General features: G+C 41.5%; 1 protein-coding gene across 6 annotated transcripts in view; it reads left to right on the top strand.

The window, feature by feature from the left end:
- RAPGEF6 (Rap guanine nucleotide exchange factor 6) overlaps nucleotides 1-26,610 on the top strand; it is a 133,860-nt gene extending 107,250 nt beyond the window's left edge. For 3 of the 6 annotated variants that reach the window (XM_075766807.1, XM_075766805.1, XM_075766810.1), the window contains 9 exons: nucleotides 1,811-1,834; nucleotides 4,523-4,743; nucleotides 7,127-7,318; nucleotides 8,686-8,820; nucleotides 10,218-10,331; nucleotides 14,408-14,633; nucleotides 16,626-17,137; nucleotides 20,514-20,825; nucleotides 22,435-26,610. In XM_075766807.1, coding sequence (XP_075622922.1) covers nucleotides 1,811-1,834; nucleotides 4,523-4,743; nucleotides 7,127-7,318; nucleotides 8,686-8,820; nucleotides 10,218-10,331; nucleotides 14,408-14,633; nucleotides 16,626-17,137; nucleotides 20,514-20,825; nucleotides 22,435-22,460 — 1,762 coding nt within the window. In that variant the 3' untranslated portion in view covers nucleotides 22,461-26,610. The remainder of the gene's footprint in view (nucleotides 1-1,810; nucleotides 1,835-4,522; nucleotides 4,744-7,126; nucleotides 7,319-8,685; nucleotides 8,821-10,217; nucleotides 10,332-14,407; nucleotides 14,634-16,625; nucleotides 17,138-20,513; nucleotides 20,826-22,434) is intronic. The other 3 variants (XM_075766809.1, XM_075766808.1, XR_012837794.1) reach the window with 2 other exon arrangements.
- The last annotated feature ends 386 nt before the right edge of the window (nucleotides 26,611-26,996 follow it).

The following is a 26,996-nucleotide window of genomic DNA, read 5'->3' as shown; positions in this document are numbered from 1 at the left end:
TGTTGGTTTCCCCCCCCCCCCCCCCCCTTCCCCTGATTCATAATATCACGAGGCTCTGTGTTACCAAAATGCAGAATAAAACCACCACAACTTCTTAACTGGTGCTGATTAGGTCCAGATTATATTTAGTGGAACACTGCATCTCTCTGCTTCCCACTGAACTAGAATATCAGCAACTCTGCTGTGTCCGTGCAGGATCCAATGCCTGTGGCTCCCCGCCGAGAAGGGTGGTGGTGTCCTCTCCTTACACTGTTAGTTTGCCTCTCAAGCTGTGGGCCAGACAAAAACCCCTCAGGATGCAGTTCAGGTGGGGACCTGGTGACAAGATGATGCCCTGTGCTGAACCACTACGTGGTTTCTACTACAAAAAAGTGACAGAATAGTCTTCTGAGTCGTCTGTTAGGTGCCATGCATCCCCAGCTGTGCCTGGCCAGCAGTGCAGAGCTCTCCCAGCACCCTGGAGCAAGCAGAGCACAGAGGAAGCTTAATGGACAGTTGCTTGGGTGAAGTCTGCTTTCTACAAGCCTGTGCAGTTGGAATGGTCTTTGATTGATGAATTCGGTTACATCGTGCAGTAGAAGGGAAGAGCGTATGCAAGGATATGTAGCGTATATAAGAGCATAAAGATTTCATTCCCTGTGGTCTTCCAGTGGTCAGGATTCACCGACGATCATGAATCCTGTCTGGGTTTTGTTTTCAAGGCTGACTGTCAGGAAACAGAAGTATTTTGTTTCACATTGGTCCAGTTGAGGTTTGAGACAAAAATAACAGATCCCTTGTTAATGTTGTTTTAAAGACGGATTCATTTCAAAGTCAAGATTCACCTTCGTACTGTTGGAGTTCCCTTTTTACCATAAAGTTATAAAGCTCTACTAACTGATAAGTAATGATTGCTTTTCAGAGACTTTGGCATTCACAGATGAGATCAGTCTATAAATAAATTTCCCTGTCCACTTTCTAAGACCTGATGAAGTCTAATCATTAAATGAATTTACTACTAAATTAGTTACCTTCAGTATGTTTTTCAGAATTACAGAATACATTTTAATGACCATAATTTAAAATATGGACACCGACATAAAATGCTTAGGCATCTAATATTAGAGATAGTGCCAAAGATTAAAAGAAAATAATTCCGTGTTTTCACATCATTTATATTCATTTGCATTGCTTCTGATGTTTGATCTATCAGTTTGTGTTATGAAGCACCAATAAATGCTTTTGAAGAAGATTAAAAATGAACAAGAAAAGGTGTTTGTTAGTGGTAACATGAGACTTGCTAGCAAGTTCGTTACCAATTAATATAGAGCATCTAGTTTTTCAGCATGTATTTGGCAACTAGCTTGTTTTGCAGCAAGCAATCAAGAGAAAACAACATCATAAACTTGAATACTGATGATGATTTCTCATACGCTTCCTGCAATCCTAATGCAAAGAATAAATTAATTTAATCACACTTTCTGCAATATGAATAAGTTAAACAGTTTTCACTCACTCCATCAAAATTGAATTTGACTTATGGGAAACGCTTAACAAGAAAATTTCATGAGTTTGATTTTTAAATTCATAGGTTAAACTTAAACAAAAAACTGATAGATGTTCTTCCATATTAAAGTATTCAAGCAAGTCCTGCCCTTGCATTCCATTAAAACATTGTGTTATTGTTTGAGAAGAATTTTGCTGTATAGAAATTTTTTCTTTTCTGTTCTTTCCTGTCTACATCTTTCTTCCTGACTCTCAACTGTTTTATTTTTTTCCTGTGCTTTTCTGTTCAAATACATGCTTCAATGTATATGGCTCTTGCTTACAGGAAGAAGAGGTGGAGAAGTTTGGGGTAAGTGTAGAGATGAATGCAACTAAGATAAATAAAGATTATGCAACTCTTAACATACTGCATCCTCCTCGTTAGTGCATGCATCTGAAATACAGCATGCATTTTATTAACCCTGCAATACGTATTTTTTGGAAAACAGGAGTAAAGGGTTACAGTCAACTATGTACTGCAGCTCTGCAGAATTCTGAGTTGCTTTTGTGTACTAGATAAGTTGTTTGAGTTTTGGCTTTATGCATTAAAAAACCTGCTGTGCAATTATATTGGAAGGCAAACTATTTTAGGAAATAAGTTTAACTGGCTTTTTAACATGTAACAGAAAGTTTAAGCCATTATGCATTTTAAACCCTGAGGACACATTGAATTGCGGTAATGATATAGGAATTTTCCTTCTGAAGTTTGAGTTCAAGCTTCAAAGTGTTTGTTTTTAGTCTATATCTAGAACGTGTGTCGCATCTCATACACCAAAATCCTCATTGATTTCACTGGGAGTCTGGATTGTGCAAGGACCGAATATTGAAATGACTACAAATGAGAGTAATAAGATTGGCTAGTCAAATTCCTGACTGACACATGGCAGTTTGATTTTAAGATGACACTGTAGTCGTAGGTTTTGTGTTCTCACGTGTATTGTTGCCCACGAACTGTTATCCGTGTACCTGAGCCTACGTGCCTTTGCGCTTTGGAATTCTTTTCATGCTGCGGGCATCTAGTTTAAAGCCAGCTATCTGTTAGTATGTCGACACCTTGCACAGAGGATGGAGGCAGAAATGCTCATGGGGCTTTGCCCTCCCTGCAATCCCTTTGCAAGTCGCAGAGGAAGCCTGGTGTGGCAACGTGGTTTGTCAGAGTATCCAGTCACGGAAGGGATTTACCCCTGCCGGTAGTGATGGGGACGGTGCCTAGACAAACTGGGGAGAGCAGGTTTGGATACTGGTCCCTGATGCAAAATCAGCACCGTGGGGATGCCCGTGGTGCAGGAGAGCTCGGCTGGCAGCGTTAGGTGGTCGGTAATAACCGCTCGCAGTGCAGCTCACGGGAGAAATACCTCGGGCCCAAGTGGAGCCACCGTGATTTCTAACCCTTGGGATTACTGTGAACACAAGGGAATAAGCAAAAATCATGTTTAAAGGAAATTGAATTAAATTGCCTTAAAAAGTCAAGTCCAGACTTAAAAGCAAAACGGTGTATATGTAAGCAATAAAATATTTATATCATTAAAAATAAAGATAATGTAGTTTCCTGTTTCATTATATAATAGATAGGAGATTTGTGCTGATCCGTAGGAGATAGGAGTGTCCCCTTGGTTTGGATAGGTGTGAACAGGGCATCGTGCCTCTTGCTGCTCTTTACCTAGAATAGCATTACTTTTTTATTTAATTAAGCTATAAACTTCTGCCAGTTTTTAAGCTGATATTTTCACTTAGATGGAGTTATTTAACATCTGTGAAAATACTGCAATCAGCTGTTTGCCACCATTTCTTATTTTTTAAGCCTAGAGTGCGCGATTCCTTGTACTCCCTCAGACAACATGTTTCACCCTGACTCTTAGCCGTTATGGCTCTTCTCTGCTGGAGATTGTTTATTCTGCCACTTGTGATTCTGTAAACGCACCCAAGATTTTGATAAACAGCTTTACAAATAACTTTATTTTAAAAGGCTAAATTGTTCCTCTGAATGTTTAAAAAAAAACCCCAACCCACAAAAACAAATTTAAACAACTTTATTGACACTTTCCATTAGAATTTACATGTAACATATCCTGTGATCTCTGTTTATTGAAAAAATGGATGAGGACTGGTGTGGCCATAGGACTTTTGGCAGTTGAAACAGGTCATGTATATATTTGAACTATACCAAGATCAGTTGTTTGGTCACTGGTCCAGTGTGAATAGGAGTGGCTGTCAGGGAGAGTAACTGGTGTACCTGAACCATTTGGGAATTATTTATTTTTGCTTCACTTGCTGATAGAATTGGAAATTCAAAATTAGGAGCATTGAGGAGCATCGTCTTTCATAGGTGCAAGCGTGTACAGGTCTGGGCACGTGTATGTTGTCACTGCCTTCCTGACCCTTCTTGGGATACATTTTTTTTTTTTAATGAGCTGCTCTTCTGTGAATGCTTTTGCTTAATTGGAGAAAGAAGTTAAGTGCGTAATATAATGTACTTGCATATTTAACGTAATTTGCCCCCTTTAAACCTTGTCAGAAGCTCAGTTTTCTAAGAGGATTACAGTAGTCACTCACTTCTGTACTCAGCTGAATTGCAAGAAGTGTCTGTTGTAAGCCTGATGCAAACAGTGCCTTTTGTACCAAATGCCTTAAACGAACAAAGTGATGAAGTTTGTCCGCTCTTACAATCCACAGCTGGAATAGCGTGGGTTTTGCAGAACAAGACTGCGATCCATTAGCAGAGCTAAATGGGTACTTTATGCAGTGTTGCGCCTCATTCTTGCTAGTTCTGCACTTTCATATGCAATCCGTTTCTAGACTCAAATTGCTGCTATCAATCTACCAGAATATTTTAAGACAAGTGTTGTTTTAATGCTGTTCATCTTTTAACTCATTTGCATCAGCATGCACTAGCCCTAACTGAAGATTATTGGTATTAATCTGCTTTGGTGTGTGCTACTGTAGGTCCTTGTTGCTGTTGAGAACTAAAAATTTACTACTTCGCTCTTTTCTTTTATAGATCTCTGAGCCAGGGCAGCACAAACTCGAACATGTTGGATGTACAGGGAGGAGCTCACAAAAAACGTGCCCGACGCAGCTCACTTCTGAATGCCAAGAAGCTGTACGAGGATGCCCAGATGGCGAGGAAAGTGAAGCAGTACTTGTCCAACCTGAATGTAGAGACAGACGAAGAAAAAATTCAAATATTGTCACTTCAGTGTGAGCCTGCATATAGCACACGTAAGTACCGTGATCTAGAACGGTGGCATGATCTATAAAACTTATAAAACTCTTGTTCCTTCCCTGGAAATACTCATTTAAGAACTTTCTCTTCTCCCTTCAATAAAAAATAGAGTGCTTGTTTGTCAATTCATGTGCTGACAGTTTCAGCAAGCCAGCATTTACCTTCTGATCTTGGTTGAGCTCAAAAAACTTCGGTGGTGTTTTCTAGTTTGACCTATAGTTCTTAAACTGTGTGTCTTTTCATCAGTCTGGAAGGAAATTCAATAGTACATTAGCTCTATTCTTGCCCTGCTGTCCTTGTACGGAATTAGGAAGGATAAAAGTAACGTTTACCATACGAACAGCAAGAAAATGAAAAGAGACAAAATCAATATAGAAACTGCAATGGATTACAGCTTAGAATAAACGAAGATTGTTGAGAAGGAGAAGTTAGGTCAATATTGACTGATGGGACTGACATGGCTTGACAATCAAAAATTGAGGGCTACAGCAGGACAGTTTTCATAATTTGAACTCCTGTGCAGCTGTCTAACTAAACAAACTGTTATCTGACCTGCTGTCTTACACAGTTCAGTAAATTCTTATTTAAAAATGAGAAATGGTAATTGTGTTTTATTTTGATCCTTAGAAATTTTCACTTGCTTGAAAGGTAGGCTTGTTTCAAACTGGAAGAGTAGCAACCTTGGTAACCAAAATAACGGTGCATGCTTGTCTGTTGTCCAAATGCAGCATTTTAAGACTTTTTTTTTGGTCCTCAAATACCATTTTGTCTCTGAGGTAAGTTAAAAGCATGACTTGGGGATGGCATCTTGAAGATAAAACTTTAAGCCCTTTCCGTTATTCAGTATTAAGACAGCAAAGCCTTGTTATTTCGTCAAGTGCCTTTCTATGCAAATTTTTTTAACATTTCCTTTTAAATAGCACTGGAGTAGGAATCTTGGATATAGCCATACTTGACTCCCTTTTTAAAAATGTTAGATCCTGTGTATTCACACTGGCCTTGTGCCTGAGGTTGCCAGAAACCACTGGTAACTCTGAACAGAAATACGCATGGCGGCGTACATTGCTAGTAGAGGTGTCTGCTTGTGCTGTGTTCAGCCAGATACGTAATAGCACAGAATGTTTCTACTTCGAGGTAACACCATTGTGGTTTTTTTGCTTTGCTCCCCTGCTGAAACAACAAATGAAAGCATGTCAGGAGCAGCTCTTGATAGATGATTTATGTGCAAAGATAATGGGTGGCCATACCATGCCCAAGAGACAAACATAAATATTATGAGGTTGTTTTTCAGTTGTTTTAAATAATTTAAATTCTTGTTTGCACAGTGCTAGCCATAGATATTTGGAAGTAAAAATAGGGAATATATACTGACTGCTTTACTCCATGTGTTAAATCAAGTCCTTTTCTTCTTAAACTTCAAAAAAAGAAAATGAAGCTTAGGTGGATATACTAATAAATATATAGTACAGTGGCATATTGTTAAAGTACCTATTTTAAAAAACTGGAACACACACACACCACCCCCCAAAAAACCCCCACAGGTAATTAGGTAATTGAGCTGGTTGAGATTACACTCCCAGTTTGCAGAGCTAGCAGAAAGGATGGGGAAGCGATGCAGAGTACGAAGGAATTGTCAGCTCCCTTGTGGTTTTTGTTCCGGTGGTGTGGGAGCACTGAACTGCTTCTGGGGCAGTTCCTCCGCTCGGTGCATTTACCTGCATTTAAATTTCGACCAGGGAGCTTTGAATCGGGGAGCCTGGCACAGGGGTTTACAGATTGGTTTTGTGCAGATAGGGGTTTTGCACGTATCCAGAAAAGTAGGAGGCACAGCTCCCCAGTCCCTTATCTCAGTCGTAATGCTGCAATCCAGACTTTTCCAAGGGAATTTAAGGAGAAGTCAGATGGCCTTAGCTTCAGAGTTTATTAATTGCTGTGTGATTAAAGTAGAAACAGATTCGGTGCCCTGTGTTGTAAATCAATTGTGCCACCTAGTGAAAGGTTTGATGCCAGTTGCAAAACAACTGATCCTTCTCCCTTCGGCGGCATTACGTAAGTTTGAAGGAGATGCTGTTATGCTTTTGCACCTCATGTATGTACATCTAGAATACAGACTTTAGTTGTGTTACAAATAAATTACATGTTTTGTCTTTTGATGAAGTACTTCTATGACCCTTTAAAGAGTTCAGGTTTTTTAATGCCATTTCACATAACAGCCTCTTCAGTGTAATGAGATAGGTGTGTTTGGAATAGAAATGGTTTCAAATATGTTTTATCTGCTTCATACTGTGGTTGCTTTGTCTGGATGGTTGTGCTCAGAATGACCATAATAATCCTGCAATTCAAAGCACAAGATATTTATATGCAATTTTTCCATAACAGTGACAAAGAATTTAAGCGAGAGAAGAGGAGCGAAATCCTTAGAAATGTCTCCAGTCCCCATGAGATCCATTGGCCAAACCACTAAAGCCCATCAGCATCAACAAAACAGGATGAGTCAAGTTCTTCAGGTTCCAACTGTGAATTTATACCCCAGTAGGAAAAAGGGACTGACAAAGGATCACGTCACATTCAGTGAGTATCTTCAGTTCATCTGCCTGGAGAGTTTTATAGATGAAGTAAGAAAGAGGGAGGAGCCGTTTGTAGCTGGGTGGGTTATTTGAGATACCATTGTGCTGCAGGTGCTTCACTGACTTTAAAATAGCTGAAGCATATTACTGCGTTTTAAGAGAGCATGCCGTTCACTTGGTTATTTGCACGATCTTTACTAACTTCTCTTAAAACAACTAATGGTAAGGTGCTGTCTCCAAATATGCTCTTGCTTTGTCACTTCCTTTTTTTTTCCCTTTTCCTTGAACTAAAGGACATGTTCTAACTAAAGTGACCTTAATCTCTCTTTTGAATAGGTCAGATGTAGCACATTAAGTCTTTTACTGTGTGTTTCTGCATTCTAGAGGCATCAAACAGTAGAACAACATTGCTTGTTTCTTTTCATGACAAAATGAATTATATATTTAGGTGAAATTGTTGAAACAAATCACAGACATTTAATATTTTAACCTCTGGAACACCATTATAACAACATTATTGTCAAATGGAGCAACATATGTTATTACCATAACATATGCTTTTGACCTATTTGCGTAACTGTTGTATCATTTGAAAACTACAATTGTGGGTTATTAAATAAAGTTGGTTGCAGTCAGTAAATGATATTAAATGATTCTGTAATACATCGAGCATCAATATCCATTAAAATAGCTTCAGAAAACAGGATATTGCAGCATATAAAATAGTGCTCCCAGTTAGTATTTGCTTCAAGTCTCCTCTTAAAAAGCCTGTGCAGCTTGGTATGTTCTAGACATATTTCTAGACATATATTTCTAACAAATTAACTCCTCAGCACTGTGTCCTCTGCAAGGTGGTCGAATAGTGAACAAGAAGCACCAGCCCGTCCGTTTGTGAAGTACAGTGGTACGCTGGTTTTGCTAAACTTGCTACGTTGTGTGTAGTGCCCGTGAGTGCTGATTTGAGAACTCCTGATTGTGACGATCTTGAGCTGACTTGTTGGCTATGATGCAAATTGTCTTTAACACTGTCCCAAGTGTCATGGGCAAGGGTTTCCTCTAAGCTTTATACGTTACACAGTTTTTAGTCCTTTGCCAAACCCACGACTATCATCTGTTGCAATGGTTCCAGTTACGACCTGGGTGTTTCAACACACTTCAGATGAGCAGCCAGCAGGAGCAGGTGGCCACTGCTGATCTGATCTAAATTGGAAGTGGAGACTGTCTCCACATGCAGAATCCATCTGAGCATCTGCCCCTCGCTGAATACTCCAGGGATTCTTTTCAACATGGTGCTTATTTATAGTATTTACAGATATCACCAACTTAGAAGAAGAATGAAATGCAGTAAATGCATATCCGTTGTGTTCATAGGTACAGGCTCCCCACAGAAGTCATTAAGCTTGTCTGAGGAAGTAAGTAGTAAGAAACAAACAGATGACACCATGTCCATGGCATCTTCTTTGCACTCCAGCCCACCTGCTTCTCCTCAGGGCTCTCCACGCAAAGGTACGTGTGCTGCGTGAATGTTCACAGTGCACGTGTCAGCATCCGTCTCGGGAATTCGTGGCTGTGGTGTACTAAAACCAGGGTGAGCAGTGGCAGGAATATTTGTTGGTAATGACATGTGAGAGAAATAGTAGTTTAGAATATTCATGTCAAGAATAGAATTGTGTCTTTCTATGAATAGACATAGTGTTTCAACGTATTTGTATGTTTTGGTCTTAAAAGTCACCTACTGTTTAAGAAAACAATCGTTCCCCCTTTTAGAAACTGCTTAAGTGCTTCTGACAGGATTCCCAATAGTTCTTAAGTGCTGCGGGCTGCCAGTCTATCAGTTCCGATTTAGGTGGCTGGTTATGTGACTGGGATTCACAAACCTGGGGATTTCTTGAAGAAAAGTGTTGCACAGAAACTGTGGCTGTTGAGACATCTTAGTCCAGCTACCTTGGGCAAAACATGTCAGGTGATTAGATGGAGCTGGAGATAAAATGTTGTCATAGTTCTCCAGAACAGATGGTTTTGATAGCTGCAAAAGTAGTGCATCCATCTAAGTCCTTGAGTCACGACTCATATTTTTTGTTCTTGTGCACAGGGCTTTGTGTACATCCCTGTTTATCATGATGCCCTGAGAATCCCTTTATTTTTGATGTCTTCATCTTAAAAGACCTGCATCACTTCATCATTAGTCAACCTTGGATGGGAATTCATTTGAAATCTCTTAACACCACTTTGTAGTCAGCCAGTGTGGTCAGTGTCAGACGGTGTAAGGTGTTTCTCCCTCCCCTCTGTGCTGCTTTTGACTCACTGACAGCGCAAAGGCACTGGATTGGCATGGCATGGCGACTTCCTGCATCTTCTCACCCGTTCCAGTGGGAGATCATGCTGGTTTGTCCACTTCTGCCTTCACAAGATACTGTTTCCTTTAGGAGAATGCCACTTATTTTACTTAAGCACAGCATATGTATAAGAAGTTTAATTACCTGGGTTGCCAAACCCAGCTCCACTGAGATTTTTGAGCATCGTTTATAAACATGTTATTTTTGTTAACTTTCATCTGGTTCTTTGAAAATAGCATTTTGTTTCTTCGGGGTTATTTCATTAATTCAACTTGCTTTCAGCATATTTTTAGCGCTGACCTAATTTGATTGAGGCGATCCATACCCTGTTGTATGTGTAGTGCTAACAGCTCATTGAACTAAAATTAGGTGCTTCACAGACAGCTGAAAGACATAATTTTAGGCATGAACACATTCCACTTAATCTTAGATTTCATTTTCTTTTGAGCTATATCCGTGTGATATGCAAATAGCATTGAAGAAAAAAGGTTTTCAAATCAGGATGTTATTTTTGCTGTTATTTATCTCATCACTTATCAAGATCTGTCTGTGTGTACTTTATTGTAGTTGGTAACATCCAAAGGTCCGATAACTGCAGTCAGATGAATCTCTCTGGCTCTTCCTCATCACTCGCCAGTGAAGCCAGCAACAAGAACAGTGGACAGCGCAGCTACGGAATAGGTGGGGCTTATTTACAAAAGAAAATTCAGATGATTTGCAAAGCAAGAGACAGTTCTGGCATAAGTGAAAAGGGAGAAAGAGAGTATGAGAGCAAAAAGGCAGAAGCTGAGCGTGAGCACAGGAAAACAAAGGGACCTCGGTTTAAAAGACTTAGGGAAAGAAGCTTCTCCAGGGAAAGAACAGCTTTTACTGCTAAAAGGGAAGCAGAGCACATTGAAGCCTCAGAAGGGAGTGAAAACCAAAAGGAGAAAGACAGTGATGCTCTGAGTACAGCAAGTATCTATAGCAACAGCAATCTGTGGACATCTTATTGCCTATGCATGAAGTCTAGAAGGAGAAGGAAGACTATATGATGTATTTTTTAGAAGAAAGACTATGATGTCCACTTTGTGTCAGATCTACTGATTTTGTCAAAGTTATTGTAGCATTATTCCTTTACATGTTTAAGCTGTTTAATGTGCTTCCCTTCCAGATATTTGTGTCAGTTATTTATAGCTTATCACCCTTACAGTGCAGTGAAGACAATAATGTGAAGTTTAGAAAATCAAGGAACAGGTACAGTGACAGTTCTGTTACTTAGTATTTCGCAAATGCCAACAAAACAGTAAGTTCTGCAATGTTCTCTTAATTAGACTCTAGACAGTCCTTTATACGATGTAAATCAAACGCTCACTTCCAGTGCTGGTGTATATTGGTCACATCTTCTTCTGCTAACCTTTTCAGCCTGGTGAAGGCTTGCGTTTAGTCTGCGTATATACATGTGCTGTTATTTAATGACAGCTTCCAGTGGTGTTAATCTCTTTAATGAAGAGAGGTCCTTTTTTTTTCTTTGGATCTTTGAAGCTCTCCAAGAGCGTCTTAATTTTAAGACGCACTGTGAGAATATTTCTTACTGCAGTACGGTTGTGTTAATCTTAAGGAGTCTGTTAGACAAAGTGACAAGTAGGAGATATTAATTATTGTCAAAGGAGAGGAAACTGAAATTTAATCTCAAAAATGCTGGTCTTAAATACAGGTTTTTTCATTCCTAAAGTTCTGTTCTTTAGTTTGATAATATTGATATTTAATGCTCATATTGCTGTAAGATTTTAAAAGCAAATAATCAAGCTTGAGCTGTGAAATGTCTCAGATTGAGCTGTATGCTCAGTGGCATGTATACCACTGGCTCCAGATGTCATATTATATGACCTCTGTATTTTTTACAGACTTAATGGCATTAATCTTCTGTATTAAGTTGTGTGTATCACTGGAATGGCTTTTATATTGTCCGGTCATTTCACATTTTCACCTAATTGATGTAAATATGTGGCAGTCCAGCTTAAAGGCACATCTAGATAGAAATTAGGTGAGAAGTCAAGTGACTGGCAGGAATTTGGGAAAGGATGCTTATCTGAGGACTGTGTCAACAGTGTATTAAAATATGGTCTCCTGTAAAGAAAGACCATGCTTTGATTAATTTAGAGATGCTCGTTTACCTATACATGAAGCAGTTGATGATCCAGTGTTTTCAAATAAAGGTTCTAATGTTGTCATTTTATGCACAAAATGTAAGGCATATCATAGACTGTTTTCCCCAATGAAGGCAGGGATGTATTTCGTGACATGCAGTGGATTTGCTATAGAGAAACCCACTAGGTTAAACTGATTTAACAGACACCTCCTGATTTTGTTGCCTGACAGCACAAGAGAATGAACTTTGGTGTGCCCATAAGATGGTGCATGGACTTATCTAAAGAGATGAATACACCAGAGACCTTGAAATCTGAACATCCTAAATTTGCTGCTGCAACTGAAGGCACATAAGTCTATGGGGCCCGATGGGATTCATCCCAGGGTGCTGAAAGAGTCAGCTGATGTTACTGCTAGACATCTCTCAGTTATTTATCAATGATCTTGGGACTTGAGAAGGTCCCAGTCAACTGGAAGCTAGCAAATGTTATTCCAATTTTCAAGGAAGGCAAGAACGAAGACCCTGGTAATTATAAGGCTGTCAGTCTCACTTCAGTGCCAGGTAAAATGATGGAGAAGATTATTCTAGGAGTTGCTGAAAAATGCTTGAAAGACAATGTGATCATGAGTCAAAGCCAACATGTGTTCACGAAGGGAAGGTCATGCCTTACTAACTTAACATCCTTTTAAGACAAGACTACCCACCTTGAAGGCAAAGGGAAGGCAGCAGATGTGGGTGTTTGGGATTTTAGCAGAGCTTTTGATGGTGTCTCTTAGAGTATCCTTCTGGACAAAATGTCCAGCATGTACGCGATACTATGGGTGAACGGTCAGTCCCAGTCACCAGTGGTGTGCTCCCCAGGACTCAGTTTTAGGGCCAGTGCTCTCCAATGTTCTTACTGATGACCTGTACGCAGGAGGTTGAGTGCAGAGAAGGAGGTTTGCCAGCAGTGCTAAATTAGGAGGAGCTGTTGATTCCTCCCAGGGCAGAGAGGCCTTACACAGAGGTCTTGATAGATGAGAGTCACCAACTCTATGAAATATAACAAGAACAAATGCCAGATTCTGCACCTGGGAAGGTGTAATTCTGGATGTGTAGTGACCCAGTTGAAAGAAGAGATTGCCCTGCTATATTCAGCATCGATGCAGCCTTACCTTGAATGCTGTGTGCAGTTATGGGCTCCACAATAGAAGAAGGGTATAAAAATACTGGAATGTGTCGAAACAAGGGCAACAAATATGGTGAGAGCACTAGATGGCATGACTTGTGAGGAGCGGCTGAGGTCACTTGGTCTGTTCAGCTTAGAGCAGAGCAGACTGAAGGATGCCTTCATTGCTGTCTACAGCTCCCTCACGATGGGGAGCAGAGAGGGAAGTGCTGGTCTCTTCTCTCTGGTGTGCGGTGATAGGACACCTGGGAACAGCTTAAAGCTGGAAGTTCAGATTGGATATTAGGGCAAAAGTTGTGCACTGAGGGTCTGGTCAAGCACTGGAACAAGCTCCCCAGGGATGTGGTCATGGCCCCAAGCCTGTTGGTGTTCAAGAAGCATTCAGACAATGCTCTTAGATACATGGTTCAACTTTTAGGTTGCGTTGTGTGGAGGGAGACCAGTCACTAAACCTGGAGGACCTGAGTGTAGTTTCCCTCAGACCAGCCCAGATGCTCTTTGCCAAGTTCATTTCATTTCAGTTCTTTCCATGATTCTCTAAGGTCACCAAAATAAATGATTTAGGCAAGTTGTCTACATGAAGGCTTTGTATGATGCAGTGTGGGGACAGGTATCCCATCTGGAATCACTTTAGCTATGCCAGCCAAAGTGTCTACAGGATATATGTAGCCAGAGCCCATAGAAGTCCCCAGTATAGTAGTCTCTTTTATGTTCACTCCAGGTACTAGGAAGAGGAGGTGTTGGATATATGGGGCTATATGTTATGGGTGTTTGAAAGAGGTTATTTGAGGGTAAGGGTAAGCCAAGCAGAAAAAACACATTATATATTTTGCTCTGAAACTGGCGAGGTCTTCAGCTGTTTCCCTTCTGTGGGAGCAGCACGGGCGTCTGGTCCAGCTCCTGCCAAAGTTGTATTTCCCACTTTTGCTTCCCTCCCTGTTAATTTTGGAACAGACAATAAAATTGAAAGGGACCATATGGCTTATCCCTGAGTGCTAATAGCTGGGCTTTTACCTTAGTCAGCATCTCTTCATCCACTGCCAAAATCTTTCTTGAGTCTCACACAACAGTAGGGCAGATGGATAGTGGGAATCGCACTGCATTTGTACTAGAGGACTCGGCACTTGCAGGAAGACCTGGCCTGTCCCCCCACTATTCATGCTGCAGCTGTTGATCCTGGTTATGTAGGTTTAACCTTCTGGTCTGGAGAGAGGTGGAGTTGCAGGTAGGTTATTGGTGTCACCAGACTTGCATTAATAAATTACAGTGCTAGATGCTGATAGATGCTAAAAGCTTTAGTACCCTAAAAACTTCAGTGGACCAATTGTATGCAAACAGGGTTTGATTAGTTTCTCTTTTAAATATCGTTGCTGAAACCTGTGTGTCAATCCTTTGTTGTTGTACCTAGTAAACTCACATTGCTCTTTGACCAAGCTGTTCTCCTCTCCTCTCCTTTAGGCTACGCCCTCATACCTTCCACTAAATCTGATAACTTCTCGGATTCCAGTCACAGTGAGATTTCATCGCGGTCCAGCATTGTGAGCAACTGCTCAGTGGACTCGATGTCGGCAGCACTGCAGGACGAGAGGAGTTTGTCGCAGTCTCTCATTGTGGTGGATTCGGGGGGAGCAGAGAGAAAAGAGCATCCTCAGCCGCTGGCTGACTACGGCCAGCCGTGCCCAGGGTAAGATGCAACTGGTTTTGGTTGGGCTTGGTGTCCTGTGTCCGAAGGGGGTACTGAAGCTTTGGTCAGGACACAGTTATGAACTCTACTGTGGTTATTAAGCTCTTGCTAGAAGCCGGAGTATGGGCTGCTCTGTGTGGGAACAGCCTGTTTTCCCAAGAAACTTAAGAGCATTACTTGGGTATACAACAGCTTGTTCCCAGGGGTGGGGTTCAGATGGACGTCTCTTGCAAGAGACTGCGAATGTGTTAAAAGCTAGGATGATACTTAACAAATTAGTGCAGTCGTGAGAGACAGCAGAACAGGATATTATCAAGTCTGAGTCAGCAGCGCCAGTCACTTAACATATACTGATGTCATTTTTAAGGATTTTTATTATTACAATTTGTTGCTTAGGCTGACTAGAAGCTTTCTGCCACTGTCTTCCTCAGAGTTTCCACACAAGAGATTTTCTTGCTTTAGCACAATGAGAACTTGTCCTGAGATGACACTTGGAACTGGAAATTTTTGGTTTTGTCTTACTAGATGTTAAGCCTTGATCCATAAGACTTAATATATGAGAATCTTCTTGGGATAGCATCTTCTGTCCTCAGATGATGTGGATTCAAGTCAAGGAGAGATTCTCCTTACATTTACAATCTTTACAGCACATCTCTAAAGCAATATAATTTTTTTAATGGTTGAACTCTATAAAGAGATCTATGTTGTTTCTGTATAAATGATTTTAATTCGGTGGTGTTCTCTCCCCTGTAAAAAAGCTTTTTAGTGTATGCTTTGCTAAAGCGCTGCAGCTCTTCTGAAATAAACTGAATCACTAATTTCTTTGTGCTAAACCAGGAATTTAAAGGTGTGCTTCATAAACCAAAATAATTCCCTTTTCTAAAAGGCATAACACATGCTGAGAACATGTGTAGTCAGAACAGTCTCAGAGCACCGAGCGAAATGCCCCATCGGCCCAGGTTACGGTGGGTTACCTTTGGTACTGGCTGTGACAAACCACCTGCAGTGGTGGCTGAAGTACTGCAAATTGCAACGAGGACACTGCTGCTGTCTAAACTCCTTATTCTCTTTGTGAATTAAAAGCAGATTGTTTATGGTTGTTCCTTTATGCCTTAGTTTCAGTAGGGTTTGGAGGGAGGAAAGCAGTTTTTATGCTAGAGCTTAGAAAAGCAAGGAAAAAAATTGTTTGTACCTATCTAAGAAATGTTCCTCGATTTTGCAACATGTCAGTAAACTGCTGAGGGATAGCGTTGAATTTTAATGTTGTGCTGTCCATGCATTTGTTAATATAACCAGAAATGCTTAAGAGACTTGGAATAATGTCTAGCAATTGTAACTTCATGTATTCTAAATTCATGCAAACCTAGCTTTATTTTTTTTCCCTTAATTATGTATTGACAGTGATTGGAGCTATTAGCAGCCATTTCTTTAAACAAGAAATTTTGTGCTTGGGTTTCAGAATCTGTCACTCCAGATCGTTTCCACAAATGTTATTTATGCCCAATATTTCCAAATGTTCTTGAAACACAACTACTTCCACTCTGTCTGAACAACTTCACGTTGCTGCCGCTGAAGGGATTGTTTTGTATTCTAAATATTTATTTTGGTTTTAGTTTATAAATGCAAAGAAAAAAGTGGTAGTAGCCTGAAGCTGAGAGGTAGTTACTCCTCTGCTTTCCGTCATGCACTGTCTTGCTGTGGTTGATAGAGGAAAGCTTCTGTGGACCAGGTTTTTACAGATCTGGGGTCAAATGCCTGTTGCAGACTTGTTACTCCCTTGGGAATAACTGCCCAGCTGCCACGTGCAGTAATGAGTCGGGAATAACAGTGTCTCTTGTGAGTGCTCCCGTGTGCCTTGACCTTGCCGTGTCCCTGTTTGAAAACTAGAGATTACTTGCCTTTTAAAAACAGGTAATTGCCTCTGAGTGTGTCAATCTTATTTTAAAAGCTTATGAGGTTTGATTTTTCTGCTTTCTGTTGTTTCAAACGTAGCTGGTCAATCACTAGACCTGCTCTCATCAGAGGGATGGCTTTCACGTCCTCCATGAGCAACGAGGAGATCTCCCATGAACATATCACCGTAGAGGCAGCAGATAGCGGCCGGGGAAGCTGGACTTCATGCTCAAGTAGTTCTCATGACAACTTCCAGAACATCCCAAACCAGAAGAGCTGGGATCTCCTCAATTCTTATCGTCACACCCAGCTGGACGGACCTATAGCTGAAGTTGATCCCACAAACTGTTACTCTGAGGAGGCTTATTTGTATTCTGAAGCCTTTTCCAAAACCAACAGACAGTCAAAAGCCAGCGTGGAGCTCGATCAGTCTCGGCAGAGCTGGGCCTCCTCCAGCTCGCTGTCAGACACCTACGAAACAAACTATGGGACGATTAAGCGGAGGGGGCTGGAGAACTCTACAGCAGAGCAGACGGAGGTTTTGGACTCTAAACCAGGCGCTGATACAACTTACAAAACTGTTACTTCGAGTACAGAAAAAGGCCTGATAGGTAAGTCAAGCCAACAGCTTATGGAAGCTTCTACATCTGTTTTTCATTTTGATATTAAGTTGTTAAGAAATGACATCAGCAGGTCTGGGGCCTGGATGGCAAGTTAAATTCAGCTTTACATGCGGTTGTAATCAGAACACTACACAGACAGCGTGTTCTCAAGCCACTTTCTTTTGCACTAGGAAAATTGAAATAAAAACCCAGCCCACTTCCCAGTCACTGTATGAGTCTGCAGGAGAACTGTCTTCATGAAAATGTCAGGCAGTTCCTCTGGGTAGTGTGACCTTTTATTTTTTGGATGATTTTGGAAACATCCCTGTAGACGTTCCCCTGGCAAGGAGCTACGAGCACGGCTTCTCAAAATCTATATAAGACAGACTTTCCATGAACCTGAGAGGGAAGAGCGTGACAGCTGAGTGGTACGGAGCTCTCCCCACCTCCCTGGAGCTGGGGCACCTTTCATCCACAGGGCTTTGGTCTCTGGAAATGCAAAGGCAAAGCAGATTCCCCTCCTATCTTTACTGTGTTAAACTGCCATTTATTTGGTTATACAGCTGCATTTTGGCTACATATGAAAGGAGAAAAAACCTCGTAAAATGTTTTTCAAAGGTGCATAGTTTTACCAAGCAAGATGTTCTTTCCCTGTCCTAGTGAGTCTAGGAGCCAAAACTAAAGGAACTGGGTTAAGAACAAGATAAAACATGGAATGCAAAGCTTTCTAGACTGTATGTTAAGGCTGCAGCTGAAATGCAATTTAATTACTGACTAGATTGCTAGAGGGGTTTATGTTATCAAAGGTAATTGCCTGAATAAACATCACACACAGGGTGGAGGTCTTGGATTGCGTTTCTCCTCCGTGGCTTTGTAGAAGAAAGGCAGCATGGTGGAGCCTTGCAGAAAAGTGGCTCACAGCTCACTCCTGAGCATGTGCTCTGCCCTTGTAGCCTTTCAGAGCTGCTCATGGGCCTCTGAGCTGTTTTAGGAGACGGTATGTTAGCTGTTCAGTACGTGCTGTCTTTGCTCACAGCACTTCCCCATCTTTCGAATTCTATTTACGTACTGCACCATATAGCTTGCCTCCTTTGTGCAGTCACTGGTAAGAAACAGCAACGTGCTTCAGTAGAGCATGCACATGTCTACTTAAGGAAAGATCTGATATAAGTAGATGTAATTTCTGGTTTGCAAAAGCAAATCTGTTAACTGTTCACCATCATACAATATGTCAAAGATATTTTCACTTAATTTCACCGTTTGCTTATTCTCTACAAACAGCTTGTTGCCAGAGTCTGTAACGACTGCATGGTTTCAGAATATTGTAAACAAAACAGGAATCTTCAGTTCGTTTGCTTAGCGAGCGTTGGCGTTGAATAGTGCTCCAAAAGGATTGGCACAAGCTTTCTTGCTTGAAACCTTTAAAACGAAGCTGGCAAGGCACTGCCCGCATACTAATGGCAGAATGTGGTCTTGGCAGACTCCATGAATGCCATGGCTTCCTAACTTCACGTGCATATCTACCCTCTGCAACATCCAACGTTTCTTGCTGCAACCTTTGCTTTACCAGCAGAGAAGGTGTGGAGTAGTGATGTGCCATTGCTGTACATCCGACGGGAAAAGCTTTTCCATTACTTTTACCTATAGTTAGACATCAAAATTTGTATTTCTGCCTTTTAGTTATGTTTCCCTTAACCACTGTGTGGAGTTTCACCCTATTTTCTTTACCAAGTGAGTATTTGGGTATTCAGCTGCTTGGGAAGGAGGGTTCCTTAGGAAAGGGTTTCATAACCTCCTGAGACTGGGTGGGTGACAGACATTACGGACGCTTAATGCTGTGGACATTAAATGCTCTTAGAATATTTTATTTTGATAGGATTTTTAAAATACTACAAATTGGAACTTTACAAAAGGGCACATTATTCCTACTTTTGTTATTACAGTAGGTTAGATACTAGCTCTAGGAAGCCTGAAGCTCTCCCCTTCAAAGGAGAATACTCCCACCCCCGTCAGTCCTCCTGCAGAACCAATGAAGACCGAAGGTGCGGGTTTGCTCGGAGGCCCCAGCCCTTCCCCATTCCTGCAGGGAGAAAAAAGCCTCCTTCGCTTCCCCTGCCTTCTCACAGGGGCCCGGTTCAATGAAAATGATTCCTATAAATCAGCGGTATAAACTCTGCCTGTACCCACCTGTATCTGTTAAAACTCAGACTGCATGAATTCAGTTTTCTTTATTTTCCTATAAGCCCAAGCATAAACCGAGGCCATCAGATATGAACCGGCTCTCATTCCTGAATACCAACGCCTAGAATCTCACAGGTCTACAGCACAATAAGAAATACTCTTTTATTTTCACCCTTTCACATTCTTGTAAGATAAGAAGATACTACAGTTGTGGGAAATAAATGAAACTAATGAACATGCCATTTAAAATGTATGCGCAAGAAGAATGCAAATTCACTCAACTAATAGATCAAAAAAAATACCCTAGCTTTGAAATTCTCCTGTTGGAACACGTACATGGAAAAAAGCCCAATTTAACATGCACATGAGCCCCAGACCTGGGGGAGGGTGGGAGAGAACTTAAGAAAAGCTAAGTTTTGGGTTAAGAGCCTGGGTGACCTAAGCTGATGAAGGGGGAAGGAAACTGTGGACGTGATAAGCCGTTGGTTACTGTTAGAAAATGCAAAATAATGAATGCAGGCTCTCTATGCAGTTTGCCTCATAGGAGCAGTTTAATGTGATACTAGGGTTTTTTCCTTCCTATAGCATAGCTGACGGGATGGTTTAATGTCTTATTGCGTATGAATTGATACAGTGATATTTTATGATAATGAATTTCCTGTTAAGCCACCGCAGGGTGATGAAGCGGATATTGTTGAAGTCAACCAACAGTTCTTGCTATCGGTCTCTAGCACGCTGTGCAAAAAAGTAACTTTGGGCTACTTGCCTTAATTTCTTTTGTTTCAATTTCCCAGCCTGTAACAGAGAGTGGGAGCAGACTCAGCCGGCAGTGTTGCCGTGCTGGCTCTCCATCCGTACCGTAGAGCTCCTTCGCATCCCGCAGCGGAGCGGTGCCGCAGGAGTAGGGAGCGCAATGAGCGCTGTGATTGCAGGCTGAGAGTAGAGAAGGTTTATAGTCCTGTTTCCACTCGACTGGCATCTTGCCTAATGAGTTCATGGGTTTTCTTGCTGCTCTGACTTCTTAAAATAAATAGAAAACATAAATGAAAGCATAAATATCTGCTGCTGTCGTTATAACCGGTGTTTCTGCATTTGCATTTTGTTATCAGTTTCTGTTTTGCCATTGTAACATTTCATGATTTTTTAACGTTTTGTTTCCTTTGTTTTCTTCTTTAACATTTCCATTGCTTATTTCTTGTGCCAGTGTACTGTGTCACCTCACCTAAGAAGGACGATAGGTATAGGGAGCCACCGCCCACCCCTCCGGGATATATGGGGATTTCTTTAGCGGACATAAAGGAAGGATCGCCCCATCACCCACACCTAAAACCTCCAGACTATAGTGTGGCAGTGCAGAGGTCAAAGATGCTGCACAGTGACCTCTCTAGACTTTCATCAGCTGCTCTCGGTAGTGAACCGGTGGCCTGTATTTCATCGAAGATGCCTCAGTGGCATAGTCGGCAGCCGTCCAACCCCAAACTAGCAGATATGACTGACGCAGATAGTGAAGAGGATGGTATGTGCAACACCTGACTCGGTAGATGTTAAGTGAACTGCTGTGTGAATCTGGTCTGTGCAGTGTTTACTTCACAACGATGTTCTGGGCTTTCTCTTGGTCATTCTTGGAGATTAAAACTTGATTAATCTCTAAATATACAAATACGTTTGTATGGCTGTATACACATGCATATATGTATGCATGTATATACACTTAAAAACAAAAAAAAGAATGCATTCCCTTTAGAAAAAGCATGTTAACACCAAACAGACTTTAAGTTATATATAAATAAATATATAAAAAAATCTCCCAAAGCACAACTGAGACACTTAAGAGCATGTAGATACTATTTTTGTTCTTTAAAACCCGTCCCCTCTCAGTGGCGATGATGACTTGAAGGGACACTGTCAGGCTATAAATTACATGCAGAAAAAGTCCAGCCTCTCTGGGCTGATCAGCCGATGTCCTGCTGTTGTAGGATGGCATCACGATGATGACCTGAAACAAGTATTTTGGATTTGGTGGGGTATTGTACAACTCTTTACTTGTTTCACATCTGTATTCTCACGTGCTAGCATTGAGCTGCCTTACTCCTCAACAGAGATTTCTAGAGACTGGGTTTAAAAATGAACAAAATAACAGTGAACTTCTGTTCTTCTGAAAAGTGCATTTAATGAAACCTGACTTCTCAGCCCAACTTGGCCTGACAGTGTCTCTTCCAGTTAAATTCTTCACGATCTTGTTTGAAGCAACAGCCAACGCTGCCGAGCACGGCATGTTTCTGGTGACCAAAATGCAAGAGATTTTTCTGAAAAAGACTGCTCTGATATTGTGTCAAAACTAACTTCAGGTTAGGGGAATTTCAACTTAATTGTTTATCTGCTGATTTACTTCCAATACCGATGCACTGATGTGATCTCTCTGTACCCTTTGCTGTTGAACTCGGGTTTTTTTATTAGAATGTTGTGGTTGTTTCCTTCAATTTCAATCTGCCTTAGAATGAGCATGGATTTAGATTAAAACAATTTCTGATGCAAAATGATCCTATCTTGGCCCTTCAAAATATGTAAACAGTCTTTAACATATATATTAGTACTGCAATTCAAACTTAGGGTAAAACGTAAAGTTGCCCAGCATTAACTCAGTTGTGATATTAAATGTTTTTGATGTAAAAATAAGGAAGTAATTGCTTCAAACATTTTAATCTGAATTTTTTCTAAACTAAATTTAACCATACACTTTCAGATACACCTATTTTACTATTTTTAAAGTGCCTGGTTAATTTTACTTGGGATACAACGCTCACTGCATGTTGGAAAGTAATTTACTGGCTTTTCTCCCAAATCAGTAGCTGTCGGGATATTGGGAGCTGCATGCTAAGAATTGTTGGAGGATCTGGGATTTTCTGTTTTGCAATAAATACATCTTTATTGTATGATGCAATACCTCAGACTGCTTGAGGATTTGTTAAATGGTGATACCGACTGTGTTGTGGTCAATCATTAAGACAGTGAAAACGTCACGCTGATGTAGTGAAGTCTTCACAGAACCACTGTAATCAAACAACTGGGGGCGTCCGAGGCAGGGGACCAGTGGAATAATTTGCTTTTTTTCTTCTGTTTTGCAGAAGATGAACAAGTATCAGCAGTCTAACCGTTGGGCTATTTATGTGAACCACTTCACAGAAGGGATGTGGGGAGAAGGACCACACGATCTGTTAGCGAACGCTAACAACTTGCTGCTACTAACCTCAAACTTTTGTGTTTGCCTCTGTCACGGACGAGATGGAACGGGTTGGATCACGTCTCTCTACCTTACTTCAGTCTACCACCGCCTAAAAAAGCTATTTCTGCCTCTGAAATAGAAAACTGTTTTCAAGGAGCTTACTGACTACCTGGATGCCGACGTTGGTATCCAGAGATGGACCAGGCTTCATGCATTTGGAAGGACCAGTTGTCACCACCACTTGACACTTGGAAACATTCTTCTGTATGATACCATATAATCCTTTGGTAGTTTTTCATCGTTGTTATTTTCTACATGACCATGATAAGTCTAAGAGTGTTATTTTATGAACTTTAAGAAAAAAAAAAAATATATCAAAATGTCAGCAAAAGCGAAGGACATTGCTGAAGTATCTGAAAATAATTTATTAATTTAATTTTTTTTTTGGATGGGAATTTCCTTTATTTGTGTTGGGAGTGCTCTGGTTGGCTAATTAAATGTTTAGTCAATGCGATAGTAAATTAGCTACACATAAACTGTTATGCTCTCAAAATAAACACAGAAAACTAGAAACGGGCCATTATCAGGTACAGAAATACGTGGATTTTAGAGTGGTGTTAGATTAAATAGAGCACAAAGCCCTGCAGAGCGGCGTGGCAGGCAGGCAGCCCTGCCGTCTGCTGCTCCCCTCCTACACGGACACAGCAAAATCCCTCTGCCCTTGAAGTATTTTTGGAAATTTTTTTAGTTGCAAGCCAACTAAGGCAATAGTTGCTGCTCTCCTCCCGTGTTTAGGGATCCTTTGAACAAATGAGGAGCTGTTAGGGGGGTTTGAAGCTTTCCCAGAAGAGCTTGAACCAAGTTTTGCCCTGCAATGTTCAGCATGCAAAGCATGTTGCTAGAAACCAAAACGCAGCCCTGTGTTGTGGGTTTTAAGATCATCCCACGCGTTCTGGCCTTTTACCAGAGTTGCACAGGATTTAGGTGCAAAGGTTATCTTTAAAAAAAAAAAACCAACACAGAAAAAGAATAAATTAAAAATCACCTTCATCTCACAGTAAAATTTGTGAAACTGAATATTAAATGATGTAATTCTTGTATAAGAGTATGATGCATCTTATGATGGGTTAAAAAAACCCTGTTGCATTCATCTGGAAAATACGGATGATATCAAAACATTGTGGTTTTATATCCCAGATAAAAATCCTGATGTTGTTGATGTCAGTGACAGTTTTAACTTGCAGCCAGCCAGTATTAACACGGGATCCTCTAGTTTGACTATAGTCAAATAAATTGCTTGTTTGATTCTGCTTAGCCAGCCAGAGCGCAGAGGGGTAAAACTGGAAATACCTGCAGTCTCTTTCTTTCTTTCTTCTAGCACATGACGCCCCATTCTAGTGTTAAAATTGGACATGAATGTGTGAATATGTATTTAAACATTTAATTGTAAATCTTTGTTGTGATGTTTACAGCCTAAGCTAGAAAGATGTTTGTCATTTTTACAGTGCCTCAGAAATGATTTCTATATCCATAGTTGTGAAGAGCTTTAAGGTTTGTTGTTTTTTTTTTCCTGTATGTGTGCAGGGGGTGCAAGGTGAACGCAGCAATTTTCTGAAAAATACCCAAGTACCAAAAGCAGCCCAAAGCCTTTGATGTGCTGGCCCCGTAGCAGCTTGGGGCTGATGCTACCGGGCGAACGTGAACGGCCCAGCCCGTGTCTGCGTTCGTAGCGGTGCCGGGTTCGATATTCCATTACCCGCAGGGACTGGAATTCTAACGACGTGAATGAACAGCGATGCTGGGGAAGGGATGCCTAATTCATAACTAATTGGTTGGCTGTATGAATTTTTGGCACAAGTATCTGAGGAGCAAATGGTTGAAAAAAAAAGCTAAAAATCAGTTGAGGTATATCATAATAAACGCATTTTGCTTTTTTGAGGCCTTAATGAATATAATGAACCTGCACAGGCCTTAATGAATAAAGATTAATGTAAGTGTCAAAGCAATGCAGGGCAGAGCGATTATTTTCAGCACATGTAACGTTGATAATATTAACTGTTAAACTGCTATTTTTGTGGGACGTAAATCCAAGTCCTCGCAATCCCACCGTCAGCTGTAGTTGCTCGTTAACTTCTCCGTGGAGTGCGCAGCAGGCTTCGTGTTTCGTCAGAAAATCATCTGTGTTGTGCCAGGTAAATTAAATCGTACGATTCCCGTGACCTCGGGTGTTGAGCTGTAGTTTATTTCCGCCTGTTGAACAAAAGTGTGAGGGAGGAGGGGTTCCTTTTTCCCCCCCAAACCCGATAGTGCTGCCCTTGAGGATCCGGTGCGGCTCCCCCGGGCAGCGGGGCTGGGGTCTCCTCCGGCAGCCGTGAGAGCAGTTGAATAAACCACCCACTGAAACGTGGTGTTTGCACATCAACAGCATCCGTCTGGTCGGCAGGGTTTTCAGGACACTGAAAAATTTCTAAAGTGAGGGAAAGTCTTGCTACAATTGTATTTTCCTAATATCCAATACAGCCGGTGTAAATAAATCGCGCGTAAGCTGTGGACAGATCAGCTACTACTCCTGCTTCTCCTGCCTCGCACAGTGTGGCTTGCCTCTGCCGGTCCTTGCTGGGGGTTTTGTTCGTTCGTTTGTTTTTAAATCAACCGATCACATTGATCGGGACCGATAGCCAAATGTAGTGTGTCTGGTGTGGATTTGAAGAGACATTATCCCTTTTTTCAGTAATTAAAATGGAAGTAAGATGGTGGTTAGTGCCTGTTGTACGCTGCTTTACTGAAGTGATGTCTTCTGGGTCGCAGATTCCTGACTTGGTACCTCCACCGGGTTCCTCTAACGCGGGGTCTGATTCCGATGAACAGTTAAAATGCCTCATGGCCTGTTCTTCCACTGCCATACCTCGGTTTGCTCGCTTCCCGCTGTCTGTTCACTCTTGACTTGCGGGTGAGAGATGCGTTTCAGCTATTTGTGATTTAACCACGCAGTTCTTTCATTATGCTTTATAAATCTTAAACTTCCAAGTAGTTCCCGAAAAAGCAGTGTGGTTTTGTAAACTTTAATTGGCCTCTCCAGCTGCAGAAAGGGGAAAATGAGATCACGGAGCCTCGGAGTACTGGTTTCACTTCCCAAATGTACCAAAAAGCGGGAAAGGCAATGTCTGCAGGTATTTGCAGTACGCGGTTTTGCAGCGTGCACGTGCAACGCGTTGCTTCCCTGGCTCGTTTGTTTTGCTTTTACTTACGTTAGGAGTTACGCAGAGGTGAGTGGTGCTTCACTGGGAGGCGGTCAGAGCCCGTTGCTCGGGATGGGGTGCACTGAGGGCTGCCTGCGCCCTGCCTGCGCCCTGCCTGCGCCCTGCCTGCGCCCTGCCTGCGCCCTGCCCGCACCCACCACCCAAGGGCTGAACCAGTCAGGCTGCCTGCAGAAGGACCCTGCGTGGCCTCAGTGGTGTTGCAAAACCTCTCTTGCATCATCTCTCAAGTCATTTCATCACAGGCCACAGTGGAAATGTGAACCTGCCATTTCAGTTTTTGCAAAATATTACAATTAGAATTTTTTTAAAAGGATAAACTTAACCACTGCCTTTGCAAAAACAGAAGAAAAAAGGGATACTCTCTCTTTAGAAAAGCTTTACACATTATATTTTAGAATGCTTGTATAGAGGGTAATCTACCTTGAATTCCCAACCCAGCTTTTGCTTATGTTGTGCTTTTTATTGTTTTATCTTTATTTTTGATATACCTGGAATGCAGTTTAGCTTGGTATTAATTAAATTCTAAATATGTGAGCGTATTGGCAAAACTGCACAGATGTAATGATATTCCAATAGCAATTGTACTGCACAAGTCAGTGATTGTAAAGTATTCTGTAATAAGCAATGTTTGTCTCCTATTTTTTGATACCTCTTACACTTATGTCTTTTAGAAAGACAGTGCCTCTGTATGCTTTTTGTATTTTTACTGAGTGATTGTAAATATTTGTTATATTTTTGGTTAAGAGAATGTTTAAAAGTACTGTTTATTATCCAATCTATTAACATGTTGGAATCAATAAACAATCTACATCTATTAATTGTTTTCAGCAAATCTTTTTCTGGCAGCCGGCGGAGGACGGGAGCCGAGTTGCTGCGGAGCCGGGGAGAGCCTGGCGGGAGCGTTGTTCAGCCCGGGCTCGGAGAGCAGCAGCCACCGAGCGATCTTTGTCCTCGCAGTGAGCGATGGCCCCTCGGGTTTTGGCTTTTTGTCCCCCCCATCTCGGCTTGCGCCGCGGGGGGAGCAGCTGGAAGAGCCTCTGGTGCAGACGCGTGGGTGTGCGTGTCCCCCGACGGTGTCGGAGCCCGGCCGTGCAGGGAGGAGGGTTGTCCTCTCCCGTAGCTCTGCAGCTCCATCCGTCCCTGCTCGGGATGTGACACAGGGAGTCAGCTCGGGGACACCAAGGGCCAGGTGGACTCTGCTCAC

Source organism: Balearica regulorum, chromosome 14, assembly GCF_011004875.1.
Source record: "Balearica regulorum gibbericeps isolate bBalReg1 chromosome 14, bBalReg1.pri, whole genome shotgun sequence".
Lineage (NCBI taxonomy): Eukaryota > Metazoa > Chordata > Aves > Gruiformes > Gruidae > Balearica > Balearica regulorum.
Note: the sequence above shows the minus strand (reverse complement) of the source record. Positions and strands in the feature narration are given on the sequence as shown.